The 20,657-nt window shown below is 57.5% G+C and overlaps 11 protein-coding genes across 11 annotated transcripts; 6 read left to right on the top strand and 5 right to left on the bottom strand.

The window, feature by feature from the left end:
• Nucleotides 1-61: 61 nt before the first annotated feature.
• On the top strand, nucleotides 62-1,286 carry F5144DRAFT_534547 (P-loop containing nucleoside triphosphate hydrolase protein; the record flags this gene model as incomplete). The annotated part of the gene is made up of 2 exons (XM_066787017.1): nucleotides 62-616; nucleotides 694-1,286. The coding sequence occupies exons 1-2, from the start codon at nucleotides 289-291 to the stop codon at nucleotides 1,284-1,286; spliced, it is 921 nt and encodes a 306-aa protein (XP_066643883.1). The 5' UTR covers nucleotides 62-288.
• Nucleotides 1,287-1,717: 431 nt separating this feature from the next.
• On the bottom strand, nucleotides 1,718-3,563 carry F5144DRAFT_575100 (extracellular mutant protein 11-domain-containing protein). Its single transcript, XM_066789058.1, has one exon. It carries the CDS (start codon nucleotides 3,415-3,417, stop codon nucleotides 1,948-1,950), a length of 1,470 nt encoding a protein of 489 aa, XP_066643884.1. The 5' UTR covers nucleotides 3,418-3,563; the 3' UTR covers nucleotides 1,718-1,947.
• A 1,666-nt stretch (nucleotides 3,564-5,229) lies between these two features.
• F5144DRAFT_261809 (cytosolic Fe-S cluster assembly factor NBP35) lies at nucleotides 5,230-6,631 on the top strand. The gene has a single exon (XM_066783544.1). The coding sequence runs from the start codon at nucleotides 5,524-5,526 to the stop codon at nucleotides 6,550-6,552; it is 1,029 nt and encodes a 342-aa protein (XP_066643885.1). The 5' UTR covers nucleotides 5,230-5,523; the 3' UTR covers nucleotides 6,553-6,631.
• Nucleotides 6,632-6,660: 29 nt separating this feature from the next.
• On the bottom strand, nucleotides 6,661-7,733 carry F5144DRAFT_575106 (uncharacterized protein). The gene is made up of 4 exons (XM_066789059.1): nucleotides 7,432-7,733; nucleotides 7,209-7,311; nucleotides 6,967-7,100; nucleotides 6,661-6,886 (listed from the first exon to the last, which is right to left on the bottom strand). Exons 1-4 carry the CDS (start codon nucleotides 7,432-7,434, stop codon nucleotides 6,698-6,700), a joined length of 429 nt encoding a protein of 142 aa, XP_066643886.1. The 5' UTR covers nucleotides 7,435-7,733; the 3' UTR covers nucleotides 6,661-6,697.
• Nucleotides 7,734-7,848: 115 nt separating this feature from the next.
• F5144DRAFT_489607 (MoaB/Mog domain-containing protein) lies at nucleotides 7,849-9,156 on the top strand (the record flags this gene model as incomplete). Its single annotated transcript, XM_066785744.1, has 6 exons — nucleotides 7,849-7,962; nucleotides 8,043-8,111; nucleotides 8,164-8,262; nucleotides 8,334-8,670; nucleotides 8,743-8,962; nucleotides 9,039-9,156. 6 exons carry the CDS (start codon nucleotides 7,849-7,851, stop codon nucleotides 9,154-9,156), a joined length of 957 nt encoding a protein of 318 aa, XP_066643887.1.
• An 879-nt stretch (nucleotides 9,157-10,035) lies between these two features.
• Nucleotides 10,036-11,322, bottom strand: F5144DRAFT_621445 (uncharacterized protein; the record flags this gene model as incomplete). Its single annotated transcript, XM_066792063.1, has 5 exons — nucleotides 10,036-10,292; nucleotides 10,353-10,526; nucleotides 10,811-10,913; nucleotides 11,106-11,200; nucleotides 11,238-11,322. 5 exons carry the CDS (start codon nucleotides 11,320-11,322, stop codon nucleotides 10,276-10,278), a joined length of 474 nt encoding a protein of 157 aa, XP_066643888.1. The 3' UTR covers nucleotides 10,036-10,275.
• Nucleotides 11,323-12,185: 863 nt separating this feature from the next.
• F5144DRAFT_548662 (ras-like protein) lies at nucleotides 12,186-13,103 on the top strand (the record flags this gene model as incomplete). The annotated part of the gene is made up of 4 exons (XM_066787538.1): nucleotides 12,186-12,197; nucleotides 12,332-12,446; nucleotides 12,512-12,787; nucleotides 12,862-13,103. 4 exons carry the CDS (start codon nucleotides 12,186-12,188, stop codon nucleotides 13,101-13,103), a joined length of 645 nt encoding a protein of 214 aa, XP_066643889.1.
• A 1,490-nt stretch (nucleotides 13,104-14,593) lies between these two features.
• Nucleotides 14,594-15,376, top strand: F5144DRAFT_489397 (uncharacterized protein; the record flags this gene model as incomplete). The annotated part of the gene is made up of 2 exons (XM_066785726.1): nucleotides 14,594-14,902; nucleotides 14,933-15,376. 2 exons carry the CDS (start codon nucleotides 14,594-14,596, stop codon nucleotides 15,374-15,376), a joined length of 753 nt encoding a protein of 250 aa, XP_066643890.1.
• Nucleotides 15,377-15,922: 546 nt separating this feature from the next.
• Nucleotides 15,923-17,115, top strand: F5144DRAFT_548664 (uncharacterized protein; the record flags this gene model as incomplete). Its single annotated transcript, XM_066787539.1, has 2 exons — nucleotides 15,923-15,929; nucleotides 15,986-17,115. The coding sequence occupies 2 exons, from the start codon at nucleotides 15,923-15,925 to the stop codon at nucleotides 17,113-17,115; spliced, it is 1,137 nt and encodes a 378-aa protein (XP_066643891.1).
• A 192-nt stretch (nucleotides 17,116-17,307) lies between these two features.
• F5144DRAFT_651252 (uncharacterized protein) lies at nucleotides 17,308-18,867 on the bottom strand. The gene is made up of 2 exons (XM_066793022.1): nucleotides 18,565-18,867; nucleotides 17,308-18,492 (listed from the first exon to the last, which is right to left on the bottom strand). The coding sequence occupies exons 1-2, from the start codon at nucleotides 18,621-18,623 to the stop codon at nucleotides 17,451-17,453; spliced, it is 1,101 nt and encodes a 366-aa protein (XP_066643892.1). The 5' UTR covers nucleotides 18,624-18,867; the 3' UTR covers nucleotides 17,308-17,450.
• F5144DRAFT_261940 (uncharacterized protein) lies at nucleotides 18,868-20,454 on the bottom strand. Its single transcript, XM_066783545.1, has 4 exons — nucleotides 19,984-20,454; nucleotides 19,735-19,927; nucleotides 19,525-19,681; nucleotides 18,868-19,470 (listed from the first exon to the last, which is right to left on the bottom strand). Exons 1-4 carry the CDS (start codon nucleotides 20,236-20,238, stop codon nucleotides 19,113-19,115), a joined length of 963 nt encoding a protein of 320 aa, XP_066643893.1. The 5' UTR covers nucleotides 20,239-20,454; the 3' UTR covers nucleotides 18,868-19,112.
• Nucleotides 20,455-20,657: the final 203 nt, after the last annotated feature.

The following is a 20,657-nucleotide window of genomic DNA, read 5'->3' on the forward strand; positions in this document are numbered from 1 at the left end:
ATCTTCAAGGGCCCGAGATCTGACACTTGCGTCAAGCTTGGGACAAGAGGTAACCTTGGAAGCATCGCTTGGGATAGATAGTTTAGTCATAAGCCATCTAAATCCTATCAGTTTCTCTCTAATAACTACGAAATTGAGAACATTTTCACATTCTCTTTGATCATTTCGTCGAAGCCATAGTTGATCAGTTGCCCTGCATTTGACAGCTCCCCCACACTTGCACTTCCCCACGACCCCAAATGACATTTTCGGAAAGCTAGGCAGAATCAAATCAAGCCTAATGTTAATATGGAAACACCAGACCCACCTCTCCAGTCCCGCGTGGTCGACGACAAGTCACCCATCTGCATCCCTTTTATCCTCTCACGCATCGAGGAGTACAAGAAACAGCATGCCGGAGAGGAAAACCCCCGGCCGTTCATTGTAGGGCTGAACGGGGTCCAGGGGGTAGGCAAGACCACCCTCGTGCGCGCCCTGGCCGAGACACTGCAGGATCGCGCCGGGTTGCCCACCTTGGTGGTGAGCATCGACGACTTTTACCTCACACACGCAGACCAGCTCGCGCTGGCGGCGGCGCACCCCGACAACGGGCTGGTGCAGTATCGCGGCGAGCCAGGTTTGTCGTCCCAGCCCCCGTTTCACCACCAGCCCAGCCCAAACCACCCAGCTAACCACCCCCCCTCCCAACCCCAGGAACGCACGACATCCCCCTCCTCACCAACTTCCTCACCGCCCTCACCACCAACAAGCCCACCCCCATCCCCCAATACGACAAATCCGCCTTCTCCGGCCTCGGCGACCGCCTCCCCCCCTCCAGCTGGCCCCTCACCTCCGCCACCTCCCCCCCCCGCGTCCTAATCCTCGAAGGGTGGTGCATCGGCTTCCGGCCGCTCCCCCCCTCCGACCTAACCCACCAATGGCGGCAACCCTCGCGCACGCTCCACCAACACAAACTCGAACACCTACAATGGGTCAACACCCAACTCGCCGCGTACTGGACCCTCCTCAGCAGGACACTGGACGCGTTCGTGCACATCGACGCGGAAGACACCGAGTATGTGTATGGGTGGCGGGCCGAGCAGGAGGCGCAGCTGCGGCGGGAGCGGGGCAGCGGGATGGGGGAGGAGCAGGTGCGGCGGTTTGTGGACGCGTATTATCCGGCGTACGAGCTGTATACGGAGGGGGTGCGGCGCGGGGTGTTTGAGGGGGTGCAGGGGCGGGAGGGGTGTCAGTTGAGGATTGTGGTGGGGAGGGATCGGGGGGTGGTGGAGAGTATGGTTATTTAGATAGACTCTAGCTGTTGAAGGGAAGGGGGGGTGGATGATGGTGGGAGTGGTGGGTTAGAAGGGGACTGGACTGTTTTGGAAAGAGAAATAAAAGGTATATAATTGTGGTGTTTTAGCTCGTGAAGAGAGGAGAATCTACCGGATATCACTGCCTACATACCCAGCCATCTATGTATAAATGAATCCCCATCGCATGCGTGATATAATAGAAAGCTGCCATGCCTTTATGAAATGAAATGTAGTAGCCGCTTGCCCATGCCCAGCTCGCTGTATCTGGTTTTGTCGTAAAGTCGTTAAGATATACCGTCAAGTCGTTAGTCATGTCGTTGGTCATTGAAGTTTTGGTCTTGTTCGTTAGGTCGTTAATCATAAGTCCAGCCGGTTGAGACGAAATAAGAAAACAGAAACAGAAACAGAAACAGAAACAGAAACAGAAACAGAAACAGAAACAGAAACAGAAACAGAAACAGAAACAGAAATAGCCACAACACCGCACCACAGCTGCGAGAAAACTCGTTCGTATACACCCCCTACCACAAAATCAACATGCCGCCCGGCCCTTCCGCTCCCGTATTACCGCCTCCCCTCGGGCTGGCTTCTAGCCCCTGACCTCCAACAACGCTCTACACCCCCTTCCCCTCCATCTTGCATCCACATCCACTCAAAACTCAATGTCCACATCCTTCCCCTCCATCATCGTCTGGCCCTCCTGCCTAAGGTCCTCAAGCGTGCGCCCGATGCCCTCAATCTTCCCGCGGACAGCCTCCTCGCGCGTGGCGACCTCATCCTCAAACTCCTGCACTAGCCGGCGCTTGTTCCTGCGCGCCTGCTTCAACCGCAGCATGATGTCGCCGAAGCGCGCCAGGAACCAGTCGCCCGCCTCGTCCCACTCGTCCACATTGATCCTCGCGAGGAACTCGTGCTGATCCATGCTGCCTTTCCTCTTGTAGTGCTCTAACCGCTCCTCGATGCTGCCTCCTGCAGGTGGGGCCGATGTTTGTTGCAGCGCGGCTGTCTGTGGGTCGAAGTCGAAGGCTTGGCCGCGAAGGTCCGAATAGCTCATGGCGTGCAGCTCGGCGTCGTTGTAGTCGAGACTCGCGCGGCGCTTTCGGGAGGTGGTTGGGGCCGGGGCTAGTTCTTTGGTTGGTGATTTTTGCCGCCGGCTGTTCGTCCGGCTTAGGTTCAGGGGGGGAGGTGCCCCGCTGAGGATGTTGGTTTGCTGTGCGAAGAGCTGTTTCTGTTGATATTGCGGCTGGCGGTTTGCTCGCGGCGTGCGTTGGAGGGCTTCTTTGAGCGCCTCCGCGTCGAGGGTGGAGCTTGGCGAGGCAACGGCTGCCTTGGTGTTGTTGAAATCGGGATCGTCGAAGTTGAGGGGAGTCAGGTTCTCGAATACCGTGGACCGCTTGTGCTCGGCTTCACGTTCTTGCTCGCGTTGTCGTTCCCTCTCCCGTTCTATTTCCCGGTCGCGCTCTCGTTGCCTCTCGCGTTCGCGTGACATACGCTCCTGGAACCTGATCTTGTCGATATGGCCACCCGCCTCTGCCTGTCTCTCGGGCGACAGGCTCACACTTTGTGACCCTGGTGAATACGTCGGCCCCCCTCGCTCCGAGGATGCGTTGCTCTTAATCTCGCGGTTGTCTCGGTATGCCAGCCTGGTGCGCCTCAGCCCGCTGGCTTTGGTGGGCGTCTCAAAAGTCTGACGGCCTTCATGGTATGCGTCGTCCTGCTTGACACTCTGGTCGTCGAAGATGCCCCCAGAAGTGGCGTTGGTGGTGACCAAAGGAGCTGTCTCGGGGGCTTTTTGGGTATTGGGTGCCGGGATGACCTTGAGCACGCCGTTCTCGCCAATGACGAACGGCAGATTCTCGTCGTGTTTGGGTTGGGCGCGCGTGGGCGGGGCGGGGAGTGCCCGCTGCGGCGGACCGTCGCTGTAGTGGCGGCCATGGCTTTGGGGCACACGTAACCTCTCCGATGGAGCCCTGGATGGAGCCCTGCTCTCGTTGTCGCCAAACATGGACGCCACCGTCGAGTCCTCCCACGCGTTGGGGCCCCGTTGGGTTTCCCGCGCAGTGTCTGAGGCGGACGTCCTGGTCCTTTGGAGTGGGTGGAGATGCTGCACGGGGAGGCTCATGGTCGCGGTTGGCTGGGCTGGAGCCGTGAATCGGCCGGTCCTCGGTGCGGGTATTGACCTGGCAGTCGCGGGAGTGTCGGGCTGCTGCTGCTGTTGCTGCTGCTGTTGCTGTTGTTGCTGCTGGCGTTCTTGCCGCGCCGCGATGATTTCGTGTGGGGGTTGCAGCTGCGAGCCTGTCGCGGTCGCGTGGCTTGCCCCTGGCAAAACAGGCCCAGGCGTTGCGGATTGGCCCACTCCTGCGGCTCGGGCGCTGCTTGTGCCCCCGGTCTGGGGACCACCCACGCTTCCATCAGCCTGTCGCATAAACAAGCCGATCGACCCCAGCTTTTTCTTCGTTGTCGGCATCATCTTCAAACGCATCGACGATCTGGCACGAGCGCAAATCGGCGCGGCGATGTTCAGGGGTGATGACTTGCAGGGGGATGACTGGCTTCCCGCGTCATGCGGTGCCTTGATGCCCCTCGATTGTTTATTTGTTTACGTGCGGACAGGAGGTGCGACAAACAACGCGTCAGGGGAGGTCGAAGCACTGGCATGCAGCTTGACAGATGTCGAACAATAAGCCGCAAAGCCGCGCGGGGAGCCGCGACTTGGGTTATTATCTGCTTCAAACGATGTTGGGCGCCCTCTCTCGATTCGACGAAAACCTGAGATGGGGCAACGGTGCAGTAGCGGGTTGCGAAGTGGTGTGGAGTGCTGGCTGGGTTCTGGCCTCATTCCAGCGTGGGAGTCAAGCATGGTTGAGGTGCGTGGTTCCAATGACAATGGCCCGGGAATTTTTTGACAGGGCCCGGCAGGGGTCGCACCTCGCTCGACACGCTAATTTTTCTTCTCCCGCACGCTGTCATATGAACGACTCATGCAGGGTCCGCCAAAACGGCTCCAGCCGTCATCTGAATCTACCACTCACCTTCGCCAATTTCCTCCTCCTGCAGCTGTGACGGCTCCTGACAGGCTGCCCTATTCTTCTCCCGCCTGCATCCTGCGATGGATTGGATGGGCACGCCTCCCCCAGACTTTGCTCCTCGACCATTGACAAATGGCCCAACGTCGAGTTGAGACCGTTGTATTTCTCCCGCGCATCTACACCCTGCTACCGATGACTACCCAACGTCCCCCGCAATTTTCGATGCCATAGGCGCCCGACGATGAACACACCCCTCGAGTAGCGCCATCCGATGACGTGGTTGGCCCGGTGGAGGATCGATGCCCAATCACCAGTCGAGCGCAAAGAGAGCGGTGTCTCTCGAGTCAACGGCCCGCTCGACTCCCCAGCGCAAGGCGGGATGTCATGTCTTCCTACCCTACCACGGGGGTCATGATGTGGGAGTGGGCGGCTGCATTCTGCGCTCCGATCTAGGACGCGGGACCCCATGGGACCACCTATTAGAAGGGCGACGGTCGCAAGTGAAGCAAAGAAGCGAACGCAGACCGCCACTCATCTCTTTTCCGTGAACCTCCCATCGTATCAGACAGCAGCCCTGTCACCGCTCATGGGCCGCCGCGCTCCGCAGGAGGACGACACCGGTGGAGAGTCTCGAGGCGAGCGAGCATGTGATGGATGACTCCATTTGGCGGTGGCCTGTTTGACGAGACGGGCCGAGAAGGTGGCATCCATCGAGAGTTCCGATTCGATCCCTTCCCCGCTCCTGATGGACGGGCATAATGGTCTCATATTCATTTTCTGCGGACTTGTGAGGGATGCGTACATGTTGCTTCGTCTCGACTGGATGACCCCCATCGAGCCAGTTCCGAGAAGGCCCAGAACTGTTACCGGGTAAACACGGTTATCCCGCGGCTTACCATCCCATCCCATCCCATCCCAAGAGCGGTCCATGGATCCTCAAGCCCCGGGTTCCATCTCGCCAGTTTTCCGTGGGCTTGGGACGGAAACGTGGGGTGTCCGGGATCGGCAGTTGACCCGCCGCTTAGCGCAAGCGCCGGCCCCACGTTCGGCGGGAGTGGGGGCGATAAGATAAGTGAAAGCCCCACCATAAACTCCTGGCCAGCCATGGGGGGCGATTTCTAAGCCAAACACAACGAAAACCTTGGGACTGCATTCCTCACCACAGCCCATATTGAGTAGTTTCGCTACGCTCACCAATCATGGGGCCATCTCTAGAAGCCCCCGAGTCCGTCGAGGACGTCCTCGCGAACCCACTCAAGCAGAAACCGCAGCTCGTCGCCCCCGAACCCGAACACTGCCCCGGCCCGGAATCGGAACAAGCCGGCACCGCCGACTCATGCGCCGGGTGTCCCAACCAAGCGATATGCGCGTCGGCGCCCAAAGGGCCCGACCCAGACCTCCCGGCCATCACGGCGCGGCTGGCGGGGGTCAAGCACAAGATCCTGGTGCTCAGCGGCAAGGGCGGGGTGGGCAAGAGCACGCTGACGGCGCAGCTGGCGCAGGCGCTGGCGACGAACCCGGAGGCGACGGTCGGGGTCATGGACACGGACATCTGCGGGCCCAGCATCCCCAAGATGCTCGGCGTCGAGGCCGAGACCATCCACGTCAGCGGCAGCGGCTGGTCCCCCGTCTGGGCCGCCGACAACCTCGCCGTCATGTCCATCCAGTTCATGCTGCCCAACCGCGACGACGCCATCATCTGGCGCGGGCCCAAGAAAAATGGCTTGATTAAGCAGTTTCTAAAGGACGTCGAGTGGGGGGATCTGGATTTCCTGCTAGTGGACACCCCGCCGGGCACGAGCGACGAGCATCTGAGCGTAAACACTTTCTTGAAGGAGAGCCGGATTGAGGGTGCCGTTGTGGTCACCACCCCGCAAGAGGTGTCCCTGCTGGACGTGCGGAAGGAAATTGACTTCTGCCGGAAGGCGGGCATTCGGATTCTGGGGTTGGTGGAGAACATGTCGCTGTTTGTGTGTCCCAAGTGCACGCACGCGACCGAGATCTTCCAGGCGACGACGGGTGGGGGGCGGGCGCTGGCGACGGAGATGGGGATCCCGTTCCTGGGTGCGGTACCACTAGATCCCCGGTTGGGCATGGCGTGTGATTATGGCGAGAGTTTCTTCGACTCGTTCCCGGACAGCCCCGCGTGTCTCGCGCTGAAACAGGTGGTCAGGGGGCTGGCGGGGCAGATTGGCCTGGACCCGAAGGAAGTTGTGCCGGAGGGCTAGCTTATAATGCATAGAGTAAACAAAAAATAGCCCATTTATCGTTCAAAATCATCACTTGTAATGCCCGCTATTTCGCCACCCCCCGCCGCCCCTTCCACCCTCCACCCTCCACCCTCACATGCCCTCTCGTTTCCCCACGACAGGCCTAATGAGATGCCAACTTTTCGGGAACCTCCTCCAACTCCTCAGCGCTCTCCAAATCCAGAATCCGCGTCACCTCGCTCGTATTCCGCATAAGCTCTTTGGCCCCGGCGTACAGCATGCGCAGCTCGCTGTTGCACGTCGTCGGGAGGTAGTAGAGCATGACATAGGGGACCGAGAGTCGACCGGACGGCTGCGGCAGGGGGTGAAGGTCAGCTTTCAGATTCCAACCCTCATGTATACGCTTGTTATGTAACGGCTTGGTTGACATACCAGCGTCAACGGGTAGCTCAGCAGGACGAACCGCGGCGCGTGGTCTGGCAAATCCTCGGCGAGCTCGTCGAGGGACTTGTACACTGTTTCTTCTTCATCTTGACGGATTTCCTTTGTTTGCTTATCGATCAGGTCTGAGCGGGCAGGAGGTTAGCTGGCGGACGTTCCTCGGTGAGCCTCGGGGTCGGGGGATGGGCGAGTTGACGGGTGAAGACGAGGGTGGTGTCGCGAGACATACATACAGATGACGGCCTGGGGGTCATTAGACCGCGATGTCCCCAGACGGAACTTGCGCAAGTGGTCTGTTGTCTCTTGCGAGAACGTATATAGCCTCGCTTCGGAACTCTAGAAGGGGTGGTTGTTAGTTTGAGGACTCTGCGGAGTAGCTGCGAAGTTCAACCTCTAGGGTAAAGGAGGTATCTGAAGCTTCCCATTGGTTTTGAAAAACTGTAGGGAGTGGCATACCATGGTGATAGTCTCGTCGTCTGTCTGGTCTGTTGATACCTCTGTCACGTTCAAGCTCGGCGATCAACTCGCATCAGTCGTGCTTTGAGGTGGGGTGCATGTTTGGAATGCCCCGCACCATTCACTCAGTATTTAGCTGACCAGCCCCACTCCCCTTCGCAACAAGAGCCGGAGCAATCATCCCAGGTGTCTGGAACCCAGTAGGTTCGGGTTGATTCATCCGCTCTCTGCAGCTGGTCCGCTAAAAACTACATACATGCATGCATACATAAAGCACGCCTGGCCCTTATAACAACATCCTGCGCAGACGACCCCATGTTTTCACGTCTATCCCAAGTATCACGTCATTTCTCACGGCCGCTCCCTAACCTCGCTCACTCATCTGCCGCTGCAAGAGGGACAGCGGCGGCCAGGACAATGGCGTCGGGGGTTACAGCACGTGAGCGAGCCTCGAGAAAGATTCAGACGGCAGCATGCCTTATCATTGGCGATGAAGTGTTGGGTGGAAAGGCAGGTGACAAAGTTGATTGTGTAGATTGCCGAGGCTGACTGGTGATATTGTTGTAGACCAAAGACGTGAGTTACCGTAGGATGGCTGCGTACCTAGGTAGCTATGGAAGCTGACGCAGGGGAAGACAAACTCACATTCTTTTGCCAAATGGTGTTTCGGTCTAGGGATTGTATGTCACTTTCCAATATGATTCACGGCATGCCACTTACCACACCCGGCAGAGCCTAAAACGCGTCGAAGTCGTCGAAGACGATGAAGCCGAGATTGTCGAGGCTGTCCGCCGCATGAGCGAGCGATATGACTTTGTGGTTACAAGGCAAGTCTCCTCATAGACAGTTCCTCTGGGTATCTCAGGCTAACCCTCCCCAGCGGCGGCATTGGCCCAACGTAGGCCACCCCCTTTGACCCCATCCCCTCCAATACTTACCATTCCAGCCACGACGATATCACCTACAAGTCAATAGCCAAAGCCTTCGACCTGCCCTTAATCCTACACGAGGAGGCCTATGCGCTGATGAAGCTGATCTCCAAGCCTAAACCCGACCAGGACGTCTTCAACTGGGACGAGGACTCGCCAGCGCGGCGTGCCAAACTGCGCATGGTCGAGCTGCCCACTGACGTGAACCGGCCGCTCGAGGAACAGTTCCTATTCCCCTGCAAGGAACTTTGGGTGCCAATTGCCGTGGTCAATGGCAATGTGCATATACTACCCGGCATACCGAGGCTATGTAAGGCCTTTTCGTTCCTGGCGGCGGCGTCGTCATCCGAACAGGACGTATTCTGATAATGAAAAACAACAGTCACCCAACTCCTCAAGGGCATGACGCCCAGCATCCTTCCCCGGCTGACCGACCCTGAGGGCAAGGGGATCATACGGGTCAGCATCTTGACGCCGCTGTCCGAGAGCACGGTGGCCGAGTATCTCACAGAGCTAGCCGCACGTGTCGAGCCAAAGGGCGTCAAAGTCGGGAGCTATCCGCGGTGGGGCAAGAAGAAGAACGTCGTGACGCTGGTGGGGAGGTATGTATCGTCCCTACTTGTAGTTATACGCGCGTAAGGTTTGTGTGATGCGAGGGGAGGCTGACCGGCCACGCAGGGACAAGGAGTATCTCGAAACCATCACACCCGAGGTCCTGTTAAATGTGAAGGGAACGCTGATGACGCCAGGGAAGGAGGAGGAAATTGAGGATGACGAGGTGGAGGAATCGAAGTGACGCATCCGGCCATTGGCCGTGGTGAAAAGTAATCGACATTGGTTGTTCAACCCCATCCTGCGAGACCTGGTGATAAGAGAGCCGGGTCGTCTTTTGATCGTACAGTGCGCGGTTTGCAAGCGAGAGCGGATCTTTGTTCGCCTACACAGGCGGCAAATTAATACGGGATGGTGTCACTCCCACGGGTCCCCATGTCGTGAATCGCTTTCCTTATTCGGCAGACCCTCGGCGGGCAATTTTCTAGACTACTTCTAGAAGGGTTGATGACCCGTCCGATAGAATAGGGGGCGCCACAACGAGGCGAAAGTCCGGGGAGTTTCGGGTGTGATGCTGGGATTGTTCCGCCAGTTTCGACCTCATCGTCTGATAGAAGCCCCTGAAGGTGATTTTGTTTTATTCGAGATGGGGGCTTGGCGACGGAGGAAAAGGGAAGCTAGCGCACAGACAACCCCACCTACCTAGAACCTATCGGAGCCTTGACCACACGCTTTTCTGGGATTTGATTCTAGGTTTGGGGGGTTCCAAGATTCGTGAAAAAGACTCGAGGGAGAGAGAATCAAGGGCGTCACGTCAACAACAGATCCTGCCTAGGACGGCTCACCGAGCCCTCAACACGGAGTTCGCCGTCTTCAAGAGGAGAGCTGCGTTAATTACCCCACAAAAGCAACCGGAAGTGGTAATATCAGGTGTGGGGAACTCCAATCCCACTTCCCGTCTTGTCCCCCTGCTTCTCAAACGAAGCTTCTCTCCCGGCCCGCAATATCGCAGGGATAGCAAGCGCACCGCGTTTGTGGCGGACGGACGGGCAGCGTCGCGCCCCAGGCCCCGGAAACGTCGCGATGCAGAGAACCTGGGTTCCTTCTTGTGTTCCAGCGGAAGCGCAGTTGCGGCACAGAAAACGGGCCCGAATCGGCCACCCCGGTTTCCTTGGAAAAATGTGATCAGTCGGTCACTTTTTCATCACAGCTGTTTACGGCGGTCTGGCGGATCTGGTGGCATCCATCCCAATTTGGTAGCACACACGTGCTGGGAGAGGAACGCGCTTCCTCGGGTCGCTACAACCCAAGACCGTCGATCAACTTGACCATATTGGTGAGGCGTGAATCGACGCGCTGAACCTCACTGAATCTCGGCTCCTGGTTGACACCGGTTAGCCGCCCTCGAGGGCAATTCTGTGATCAGGAATTGGCAACCACGAAGGATGTAAGGCGGCGCTTTTGGTGCGCTGTGGAACTCCTTGTCCCGTCCCAGACCGTGTTGTCTGCCACACTTCTCCGGGATGGACGTGCCGACCAAACAAGCGAATGCCCTGCCTCGAATCCAGTAGCGCAGGTCGTACACACGCGGTCTGCTGAATTGGGGGCTTCGGCCTGGACGGGACGTCTGTTCCAATTACAGATCACAAACTTAGCCTGCCGAGGAACATGCGGCAGAGTTCTGGAAGCCACCCGCGTGCGTTGCATTCGATCCCCGGGCTGAGTCGAATGGAGTGATGCGAGCCACCATCCGCAACGGCGCAGTCATCTTGGTCATGTGTGGACAAGAAAAAAAAAGCGTCATTCGGAGAGGTGGCTGACTGCTGACATCCGGACAACCTGACGATATGAGGTCAGTAAGGCGATGAGGCTCTCAGGCTGTCGTCAGCCTTACCCACACTCGAGCCACAGCGGCGAATTGAAGCTGCGGTCTCGTTGCTTGACGGCGGTCCCAACAGCAGGAACTTCCCAGGGCTTGGCTGGGTTCTTCTGGCTGGGTCTCTACGCGGACAGCCGCTCGCGCATCCTGCAGCAGGGCGGGGCCAGGACCGCTCTGCATCAGTGCCTGACATGCCTAGATCTATAGGTCCTCGATATTTCTGGCAAGGCCACTTCCCGTCCACTCCGAGTCGTCTCCTCTTGGAGATGGAATTATTCTCCTAGTCTGTAGACATCTTACTGCCTACAGTAAACCAGTAAATCCTCACGATAGTTGACAAGCAATATGCTTGTATGGACCCTACTAGGACTCCAAGAAGGTTCACCGTCCTCATTCAGGGACCAGGGCGCTTGCATGTGGGGTGGGCCAACAGCCTCATCCGCCACAGATTGCTTGTGAAAGGTGATGGAAGCACTGGGCGTCCCTCAGCTTGTCACCAGTGGCTTTTCCATTCTCACTTTGCTGCACCATTCTGACCGCAAGGTACACAGCAGGCTTAAAGCTGGGAATCCAGGCTGAGGTAGGATTGTGGTCAGGGAGGTATCGTGAAGTTCACTTCGGTCTGCCACAGTGCGAGGGTAAAAAGAACAATTTGCCAACCCCCAAAGCAGGCAAGTCCAGCTGATGGATGGGTACCCTTTGTCCCCCACTGTCTGGCGCCGTGGCATTCGCGAATCAGAAGGGGGATGAGACTTGCACCCCGGAAGGCACACGGACCCCTTTCCACTCTACGCCTAGCTGCCTTGGCTTGCAGCTCTTCCTCTTTGGCCGTGCCTTTGAACTTGACCTTCTCTGGCCAGCAGCACAGCGGTTCTTCCAGCGTAATCTCGATTTCTCAAGCTGTTTTTCCGTTTTCCGTGCAGCTCTTTCTCCTTCAACCCCGAGCCGACTCACCTGCTGTGATCACCACCGCACAGTCACTTGCCCGATAAACCACCAAGTTCACCAGCTTCGGCAGGACCAAAAGGCAAGCAACACCAGCCCCCGGGCGGTTCCAGAGAAATTCGATTGCCGATCTTCCCATAATCCAAAGGGGTGTTCGCCTCGCGTCCACATCGGACCATCGCGCAAGCGCTGCTCTCTTCTAGACGGCAATTCCTCCCCAAAACCAATGTCAGTCCGTCCCAGCATCCCCCCTCTACCCGTTTGGCGAACAACACCGATCGGAACCATCCCGTGCAAGGTTGGCGACCGACTAAATTCGGCATATCGAAGAGCGGTCTTCCTTGTTTGAGGGTGAAGCTCAGCTTTTTCCATCAGCAGGACTAACAGCCACAGTTCTTGAGTCGTCATCTTTTTTCTCGATTCTTTTTTCAGTTCACACAGCCACAAAGATGGCCTCAAAGGTTTGTTGTTTTCATCACTCCCCCAATCGGCCGGTCGACCATGTTGCCCAGCTTCTCGTCGCGCCTCGTGTGCGATCGTCACCCCCCATTGGCTTTCATTGGCTGATTGTTGCCTGTATCTGATCGCGTCGCAGTTCACGAGAGAATACAAATTGGTGGTGGTCGGTGGCGGTGGTGTCGGCAAGTCGTGCCTCACAATCCAGCTGATCCAGTCGCATTTCGTCGACGAATATGACCCAACCATTGAGGGTACGCAGCAGCGAACAACCCCTTCCCTCTGCTGCCGCTGCAGCAATTGGCTGATATCCTGGTAGATTCGTACCGCAAGCAGTGCATGGTCGACGATGAGGTGGCGCTTCTCGACGTGCTAGACACAGCTGGCCAGGAGGAGTACTCGGCGATGCGGGAGCAATACATGCGCACTGGCGAGGGTTTCCTCCTTGTCTACTCGATCACATCGCGCGAGAGCTTTGAGGAGATCAGGACCTTCCAACAGCAGATCCTGCGCGTCAAGGACAAGGACGTGTTCCCCATGGTGGTCGTCGGCAACAAGCTTGATTTGGCGAGCGAGCGCAAGGTCTCGGTTGAAGGTCAGTCATTTCTTGGACAGTCGCGACGAGTGGTCCCTCGTTTTTTTTTCTTTGGTGCTAACAGCCGTTTGCAGAGGGCAAGATGCTGGCCGACGAGTTCAACTGCTCCTTCCTCGAGACATCGGCCAAGACCAACACGAACGTCGAGCCGGCCTTCTTCGAGGTCGTCCGGGCGATCAGGAATTACAACCGCGAGATGCAGGGCGGGCCGACCATCGGTGGCGGCCTTTCTCACAACGGCGGCGGCATGGGCAAGATGGACATGGCCGACGACGACGCGCAGGCGGGCTGCTGCTCCAAGTGCGTGCTCATGTGAGGGCCGAACCGTCGCAAAACTGTCTCGATAATGCATGACGACGGGGGAACCTGGGAATGGAAGCGGCGACGTGTACACATGATCGGTTGACGGGAAACTCGTTGTGGCGCCTGGAGCCGGAATTGGGTCTATGCCCGCATATGAACGAACTGAGGGACATCTTGCATTGGTCGGGAGTTGGGTTGCTTTCTGGGACCCGGCGGGCTCGAGGGCTGTCTGGTATCCTCGGAACAGCCTCAGGCAGGTTTCATTGCTCGCCTACTTTCTGAGGCGGCATGCGGTTCGCTTCCCGAACTCGATGCGCGCGGGTGGCCACGGCTGCCCATCTTCTACCCGCATTTGGGTTCTTCTTGGGAGTTGTTGAACTGAACACGGGTTCGATAGGGTTGCTCTCAGACTTGTAATTCTTTTTTCAATTGTTCAGATATTTTTTTTTCCCTTCAGCGCTTGTGTGGGGATGTTGCCAGCCGTGGTGTTTACGATCATGGGTTTTGGTTTACTGCTTTTTGCAGGCCGGTCTTAGAAATGGGACAAGCTTGCTCCGCGAATACCCACCAACCCAGCTCTAGCTGCACAGTACTGTATTGTATACCTTTGGTGTATAATTCCGTGCTGAGATCTGGGTGAGGCTGCATGGATACTACCATGGCTCGGCACTCGTTCCTGTCTCGCATGTTTCCCAACAACCTTCTAGAAATAACTCTGCATGTTTCGGTCGGCTCTTGGGCCCCAGGTTACACAGGATCTCAGCCACAACCCAACACAACTCGCTTTCGGATACGAATACAACGCTCTTTTGTCATCTCGCTTTTGTGCGACGGAATGACCGGAGAATGGCGAGTTTTACCGAAGCAACCGAAGCAACGTTGGAAATGAATAGGCCCGAACCCGCCATGGAGCAGCATTCTGGATGCCAGTTCGAGCCACTACATGCTGTAGCTCACATGATCTTTTTTTGACGTATTGTGTAGTTGCATCCACATTCAACCATATGGTACGAAGTATTCATCAACCGGACCCCACCAATCCAGGCTGAGGGCTGAGCCGATGCTGGTTTCACATTCTCAGCGCGCCCCTGAGCGCCGCTATCTACAGAACAGACCCGCCGTCAGCTGGCGTATGTACACTGGAAGGATCACCGCAGGCAAGGTTGATGACGCAACGTGACACATGACGATTAGCTAGTCCGGAGATAGCAGAGGGGACCTGGAAGCTGAGCACCAGGGCATGGCATGGAATTGTAAATCCGGTCCGAGACACGGCGCCTCCCTCCCTTTGGAGGATCGGATCGGATCCTTTGAATCTGACATCCACGGGCCGCCGGGATCCACATCGCCGATCGATGCGCCGGATCGGGGGGGCGCGGCTAAACTCGGATCGCCGGACGTCAACCAGTATCCAACCAACCTAATTCCAACTTCCACCTCGAATTTAGGGTTCATCATTATCCACATCACCACATCACCACAACAACAACAACAACAACAACAATGGCCATAACCACCACCCCCGCCTCCACCGGTGAACCAGCCCCCACCACCAACACCAACTCCCCCATTCCCATTCCCAAACCCACCCCCATGAACCCCCTCCCCACTTCCCACGCCCGTGACATCCTGCCCACCCCCTCCGCCTCCCTCCGCCGCTGCGCCGCCTACCTGCGCGCCCGCCACCGCTTCTGGGACGCATTCCCCTCTGGCCAGTACACACGCCTCCCCACGCCGGGCACAGACCTCGAGTGCGGGTTTCATGCGCTGGTGATTTCGGCGCGGGGGCAGTTGGCGGGGGAGTCTTCTGTGGTGGGGGGTGCTGGGGAGGGGGGTGCTGAGGTGGGGAAAGGGATGGGGAAAGGGGTGAGGGTGCCGACGTTGGAGGAGTTGAGGGTGGTGTATGCGTCCGAGGTGGTGCAGAGGGAGAATGGGAATGTGGGGATGGGGAATGGGACGTGGTTTACGGCGGATCAGTTGGCGGCGGTGTTTGCGGCGTGGGGGAGGCGGTTTCTTAGTGGTGGTGATGGTGGTGATGGTGGTGGAGAGGGGGTAAAGTGGCGGTGTCAGATGGGGTGGGTGATGGAGAGGGATGACGAGGTCGGCGTGGAGGGGTGGCCGGTTATGATGAATACCCCCGAGGTGGATACGGGGGAGGTCGGGGAGGGGATTGTGAGGGTATGGGTGTGGAATGATGGCGGGTCGTTGAGGGGCGGCGTGGGGCATTTCGAGGGGATTCGGAGGCCGACTGAGGCGGAGTTGGCGGTGATGGAGGGACGGGAGTAGGGACCCAAAAGGGAGGTAGATCTGGCGAAGAAGGTCTGGTAGTCCCGACCCCACCCGTTCAGTTCGATGGGACCTTGAGGATGGTGTGAAGGAAGGTACAGCCGTGGATTCGGCGGCCAACTTGAAGGTGTTCAGAACCGTACTGCATGTGGGTAGTGCTCTCCTTTTGCAACTGAAAGTACCCGTTGAGCCAACCCAATAGGAGGTGCCAGAGCTTCCCTATTGCGTTCCCATCACGCGAGCCCCGTCGTTCCCAACATCGCCCGTGAAGCCCGGCTCGAGGCAACACTCCCGCAACGCACTAGTATCAACATCCCTACCACCTCCGCAGGCCAGACGCCCCTGAGACGCCCAACAGCAGCCAGCATATCATAAAACTAAACCCGGCTTCGCCTCAGCCATCCCGCTCCGCTACATAGGCCGATCAACATGGTCATCGAGCCATTACACCTTTTCCTAAACCGCTCTCGGGCACCTAGCAAGGGATTCCTTACCCCAGCACGGGTCTTGATGGGGTTCTGTACAACAAATCATGACGCAGTCATCATGGAAGGTATGTTGAGACGCCCGCCCTACATACTTCGGGATTCTAACCCTCCTCCGTTGCAGGTCGGCCCCCAATCAAACCCCCTTCAAGCTTCAATCCCTTCGAATTCACCCCCGAGAGGTACTACGATTCCAATGCAGAGGGGGATTCAAACGAACCCGAGATGTTCCGGGGTTTGTTTCGTGCGGGACATGAGAGCCTGCTTGAGTATAAACCCGAGGTCCTACTCACCATCTGTGATGCGGATTTCGTCACGGATTCAGTCACCATGGTGCAGCTATTCAACGTCGCCGGCGATGTATACCGCCAAACGCCGCGTCCCACCACTGCGATGCATCTGGATCTTTTTGTCCACGTCGTCCACGGCAAGGTATTCATGAAGGCCTCGGGCCCAAGATGCGGTCGCTTTCGGACAGAGGCCACCGGCCACTTAGTTCCACCTCGGTTCGGTTTGTGCGGCAGGATGAGGGAGATCAACGCGCAGTGCTTCAAGCGAGTGACAGCATACAAGCTACGCACTGCAGGAGAGAGTGTGATACCCCCGTATACCATTCTCATCCAGGACGATAACCTGTTGGAGGCAATGAAGCCAGAGGAGCAGCTTGACTGCGTGGCTCTTCGGAGCTGCCGACACCACGGAGCCACCATCAACCATGCTATCCCAATCGTCGTCCAGGACAGCCATGGGCTTCTTGGTAACGCCAGTGAAGCTGCACTGAGAAAATCGTGGTCAGAGTTTATGCCCAGGATCTATTTCGCTGGTTGCCAATGGATCTCTCTCAGCCGATTCGGGGCTGACTTGAGCAAGGGTTTCTGGGAGACATCGGCTAACCAGGTTTACCCCGAGGCCTTGATATCTTGGAGACAAAAGCAGTCCGGGGAGCTTTGGAGCCTGGCAAATCTCCTGCAGTGGATCCAAACCAAGGCGAAACGCCATGCTTCGGCCTACGGGAGTGATACCCGATTCACAGTTCAACTCAAAGCTACCTCGTATGAGCAGTATGGCGGACTTCTCGTGCCTGACTATAACCTCATTACCGAGGCAGTGTTTACAGAGGAAAGACTGGTCTCCGAAAAGGACGTCGACACCCTCTCCCGGTGGATGACTGAACCGGGCTTCAGACATCTATCGGAAGAATTCCCCCCACCATATACCCCAGTAGCATATCCCCCACCAGAATATGCGAACTAGCCCCGGAAGCTTTTGGGGTTCTCTACACAAACCGGCTAGGGTGGTAACAACAATGGTAGATATGAGTATCGGCTGGTTAGGTATGGAGGGATAGGAGAGAGCCCGTTACTGAGACGGTGTGGCAAGCCGAAGCGAAGAGAAGGGGCCTTCACAGCGTCAAGGCATGGCTGGCATGTACATACCAAGGTCTTCTTTAGCGTTTAAAACTGGCACATTGAGTTGAGACCTGAAGTAGTGATTTTTAATGGCTTCATCCCCTATGAATGACGGTTTGAGGCTAGCCATGCAACTTGAATTCTACGAGTGTGACTCCGCGATAACCCCCAGTCTCACCCCTACAACTTGGGCGGCGAGTCGTCTCCATCAATCTGGATCACCAGCTTGCCAAACTGCCGCCCTGCCTTCATGTCGTCAAACAGACTATCGATCCCCTCGAGGTTGTCCAGCCCCTTTACCACCCTGCTCACCACCGGCCGGATCTTGTGCTCGTTCACAAACTCCACCATCTCCCTGAACTCCTTCTTAGACCCCATCGTCGTGCCCTTCAACTCAACATGCTTCAGCGTCGCCTGCATCAGCCAGTCCATCTTCGGCCCGACCGTCATCCCATAGTTCGCAATCACACCCCCCGGCTTCAACAACTTGACCGTCTTCCCCACCACCTCCCCGCCCGCCCCATCCACCACCAAATCCAAATACGGCCTCTCCTCCGGCAACATCCCCGCCAACTTCCTCTCCCACCCCCCCTCCCGATAACTCACCCCCCCCTTCGCCCCCATCCCCACCGCCCTCTCAACCTTCCCCTCCTCCCCACTCGTCACCCACACATTACACCCCCTCGCCACCGCAAACTGCAGCACCTGCAGCGCCACCCCGCCCCCAATCCCCGTCACCAGCACATTGTCCCCCGCCTCCGCCCCGCCCTTACTCACCAGCGCCCGCCACCCGGTCACCCCGACCAACGGCAGCGCCGCCCCCTCCGCGGGGGTCAGGTGCGCGGGGGCGGCCACCACGTCCCCCTCGTCCACCACCACCCACTCCTGGCCGGTGCCGACGGCGCTGCCCACCGACGCGCCGATGATGCTGAAGTGTGAGCCGAGATCTTCGGGCCCGGCGGGGGCGGAGTCCCAGCCGCGCATGGGGAGGAGCAGGACGGGTTTGTGCAGGAGGGCCTGGGCGGCGGGGGAGGGGTTGGAGCTGTCGCCGAGGGCGGTGACGGTGCCGTAGCCGTCGGCGAAGAGCGGGTGGGTGAAGGAGATGCCCGGGTAGAGGTGTTGGCGGATGAAGAGGTCGCGGTGGTTGAGGGCGCAGGCGGAGAGTTTGATGAGGAGTTGGCCGGGGCCGGGGGTGGGGATGGGGATGGTGTTGAGTTGTAGGCTGGGGAGGGGGTTAGTGAGTGTGGTGGGTGGTTGGTTGTGGGTTGGTGTGTTGTTGGTGGGCTGCTCTTACGGGTAGTAGACTTGGCCCGGCTTGCCCTCCGTCTTCTTCACCGTGAGTGAGTACGGCATCTTGATGTGTTGATGTGGTCTGACGGTTTGATTGATCCAAGAGGCTGTGTACTGTGTGAATTGATATGTTATGTTGTAAGTTCAGTAAGTACCTACTTTACTTGGCGACTTCTACCTCCACTACTTTGGGCTACTTATCACTTTGTTTTATATATCCGAATGCAGTGTACAACTCGGCGCCGTTGCGTGGACTGCCCCCACCTCCCCGCACCAGCGGATGCCGATGACGCGCTTGCCTCGGCCCATCAGCCGAGCAGGAGATCCCCATTAATAATCCACCATTCCGTCTCAGGGGCTGTCCAGCCTTCCGTTATGCCCGGCCTGGTAACGCTGTCCCCGAAACCACACCGCCCACGAACAAAGCACCTGCACCGGGTCAAATATGTTCCTGCATGGGTATCATGAGATTCGAAGGTCGACATTGACATATCGTTCCTCTTCGAAACTTCCACTGCCACCACCCCGACAACCACCACCACTCCCCCCCACTCAGTCGTGCGTTGTCTTTCTCTTCTTCGGTTTGCCCGCGCCCTCCTCCGGCGGCACGTACTCGCGCTCCCGCTCCCGCTTCTTCTCCTCCTTCTTCTGCTTGGCCTTCTCGGCGCGCTCCGCCTCGGCCGCCCGGTGCTTGGCCTCCTTGCCCAAAAAGTACTCGCCCGTCTCGATCTGCTGGTCCACCTTGCTCTTCTCGGGCGCTGGCGGGAACGGCGTGTACGTCTTCTTGGCCTTGTCCGTGACCTTGAACGGTGTCCGCCGCTTGGACAGCGTGCGCTTCTTGAAGTTGGGGAGGTACCGGCTCCAGTCTTCGTGCGCTAGCCCTGGGTCTTTGGCTAGTTCTCGTTTGATCCTAATGGTCTGTCAGCAGACGGTTGACGCGTGTGGTGGCGTCTGCAACACTCACATCAGTTCCTTGATCAGGTAGATTGGGTGCACGTTTTGCATCGTGTCCTCTACCACCCTCCTAACCTCTTTTAGCCCCTTAAACGGCCCCATTACCGACACCGTGTTGCCGTGAACCAGAATGTACGTCTCCGTGAGTAACTCGAGTGCTTTCAGTGCTACACGCAACGTTAGCCATCGGTGCGCCATTGGAAGGGCTCCTTTTGCTCACTTGTGCCGTTCTGCCCCAATATCCGCTGCCGCCTCTTCACGAACCGTTCCTTGTTCCGCACCATGCTCCGGATCTTGAGAATGTCGCACGCCATGCCGTCCTCGAGAATCTTGATGGCCTGAGGCGCTGGTACGGACCGTGCCAGGAGTTTGATGAGGTCTCGCGCATTCAAAATCGCCGCCGGATCGAATGTCTATCTCGGTGGTCAGCACCCTAGTCCTAGGCGGCAGAGTCGCGCCTCTGAAATACCTTTCTGGTTGTCTTGACTGTCATGGAGCCCTCGATGAGATCCAGTACCGCGGTGATGCCGTGCTTGTCGAGAGCTTTGGTGACGAGAGGCCAAGAGTCCTTGAGATACCGCTCGCGGTACTTGGGGAAGAGGGTCATGAAGGAGGATTCCTCAAGGAATGGGCCTGAGGACTCGTCCTTGGTGAAAGGGTCGACCTTCCATTTGTCGATATCGTCCGTGTCCCATGGCTTCTCTTTTTTGTGCGTCGACGGCATTGTGTTTGACTGGCGTTTTTTCTCTGTTATTAATCGACGATTTCGGTGTCTTATGCCCTGTTGTCGTGCTGCTGGCTGTTGAATTCAAGGCTGGTTGGTGTTGCGCTTTTCTTCGGCTGCAGCAAACTGCATCCATGCTTCTGAAATTCTTAAGAGATTCCGATTTCTGACTGGCGGGGTCAGCCGTGCTCCACTTCGGTCGCAGCACCCACCAATCAATTACAATAGAGCGCACGGGCACGACGGGCCAAGCGAAGTCAACAAACATTGTACTCTTCAAATGAAGATATATTTTCATGCTCCTGTCCCTCGCCTCAGTCTTGTCACTCGCTTCACTTCCACCGGGGTTGAAAGGTGAACAACAGGTCAAGTTCCGGGGATATTCGGGATCAGAAGAAATTGCCCGGCTACAGACGCCT

This window comes from Chaetomium tenue (genome assembly GCF_020726465.1).
Source record: "Chaetomium tenue strain MPI-SDFR-AT-0079 chromosome Unknown F5144scaffold_4, whole genome shotgun sequence".
NCBI lineage: Eukaryota > Fungi > Ascomycota > Sordariomycetes > Sordariales > Chaetomiaceae > Chaetomium > Chaetomium tenue.

Bases quoted from the DNA above. Each gene is read 5' to 3' on its own strand.
- F5144DRAFT_575100 (XM_066789058.1), bottom strand. From the start codon at position 3,417: ATGAGCCTCCCCGTGCAGCATCTCCACCCACTCCAAAGGACCAGGACG.
- F5144DRAFT_261809 (XM_066783544.1), top strand. From the start codon at position 5,524: ATGGGGCCATCTCTAGAAGCCCCCGAGTCCGTCGAGGACGTCCTCGCG.
- F5144DRAFT_575106 (XM_066789059.1), bottom strand. The intron at 7,101-7,208 runs GTATGTATGTCT...CTGCCCGCTCAG, and splicing joins TGACCCCCAGGCCGTCATCT to ACCTGATCGATAAGCAAACA. The intron at 6,887-6,966 runs GTATGTCAACCA...CCCCTGCCGCAG, and splicing joins TGAGCTACCCGTTGACGCTG to CCGTCCGGTCGACTCTCGGT.
- F5144DRAFT_651252 (XM_066793022.1), bottom strand. From the start codon at position 18,623: ATGCCGTACTCACTCACGGTGAAGAAGACGGAGGGCAAGCCGGGCCAA. The intron at 18,493-18,564 runs GTAAGAGCAGCC...CCCCCTCCCCAG, and splicing joins CCGGGCCAAGTCTACTACCC to CCTACAACTCAACACCATCC.
- F5144DRAFT_261940 (XM_066783545.1), bottom strand. From the start codon at position 20,238: ATGCCGTCGACGCACAAAAAAGAGAAGCCATGGGACACGGACGATATC. The intron at 19,928-19,983 runs GTATTTCAGAGG...CCACCGAGATAG, and splicing joins CAGTCAAGACAACCAGAAAG to ACATTCGATCCGGCGGCGAT. The intron at 19,471-19,524 runs GTGAGTGTTGCA...ACAGACCATTAG, and splicing joins TACCTGATCAAGGAACTGAT to GATCAAACGAGAACTAGCCA.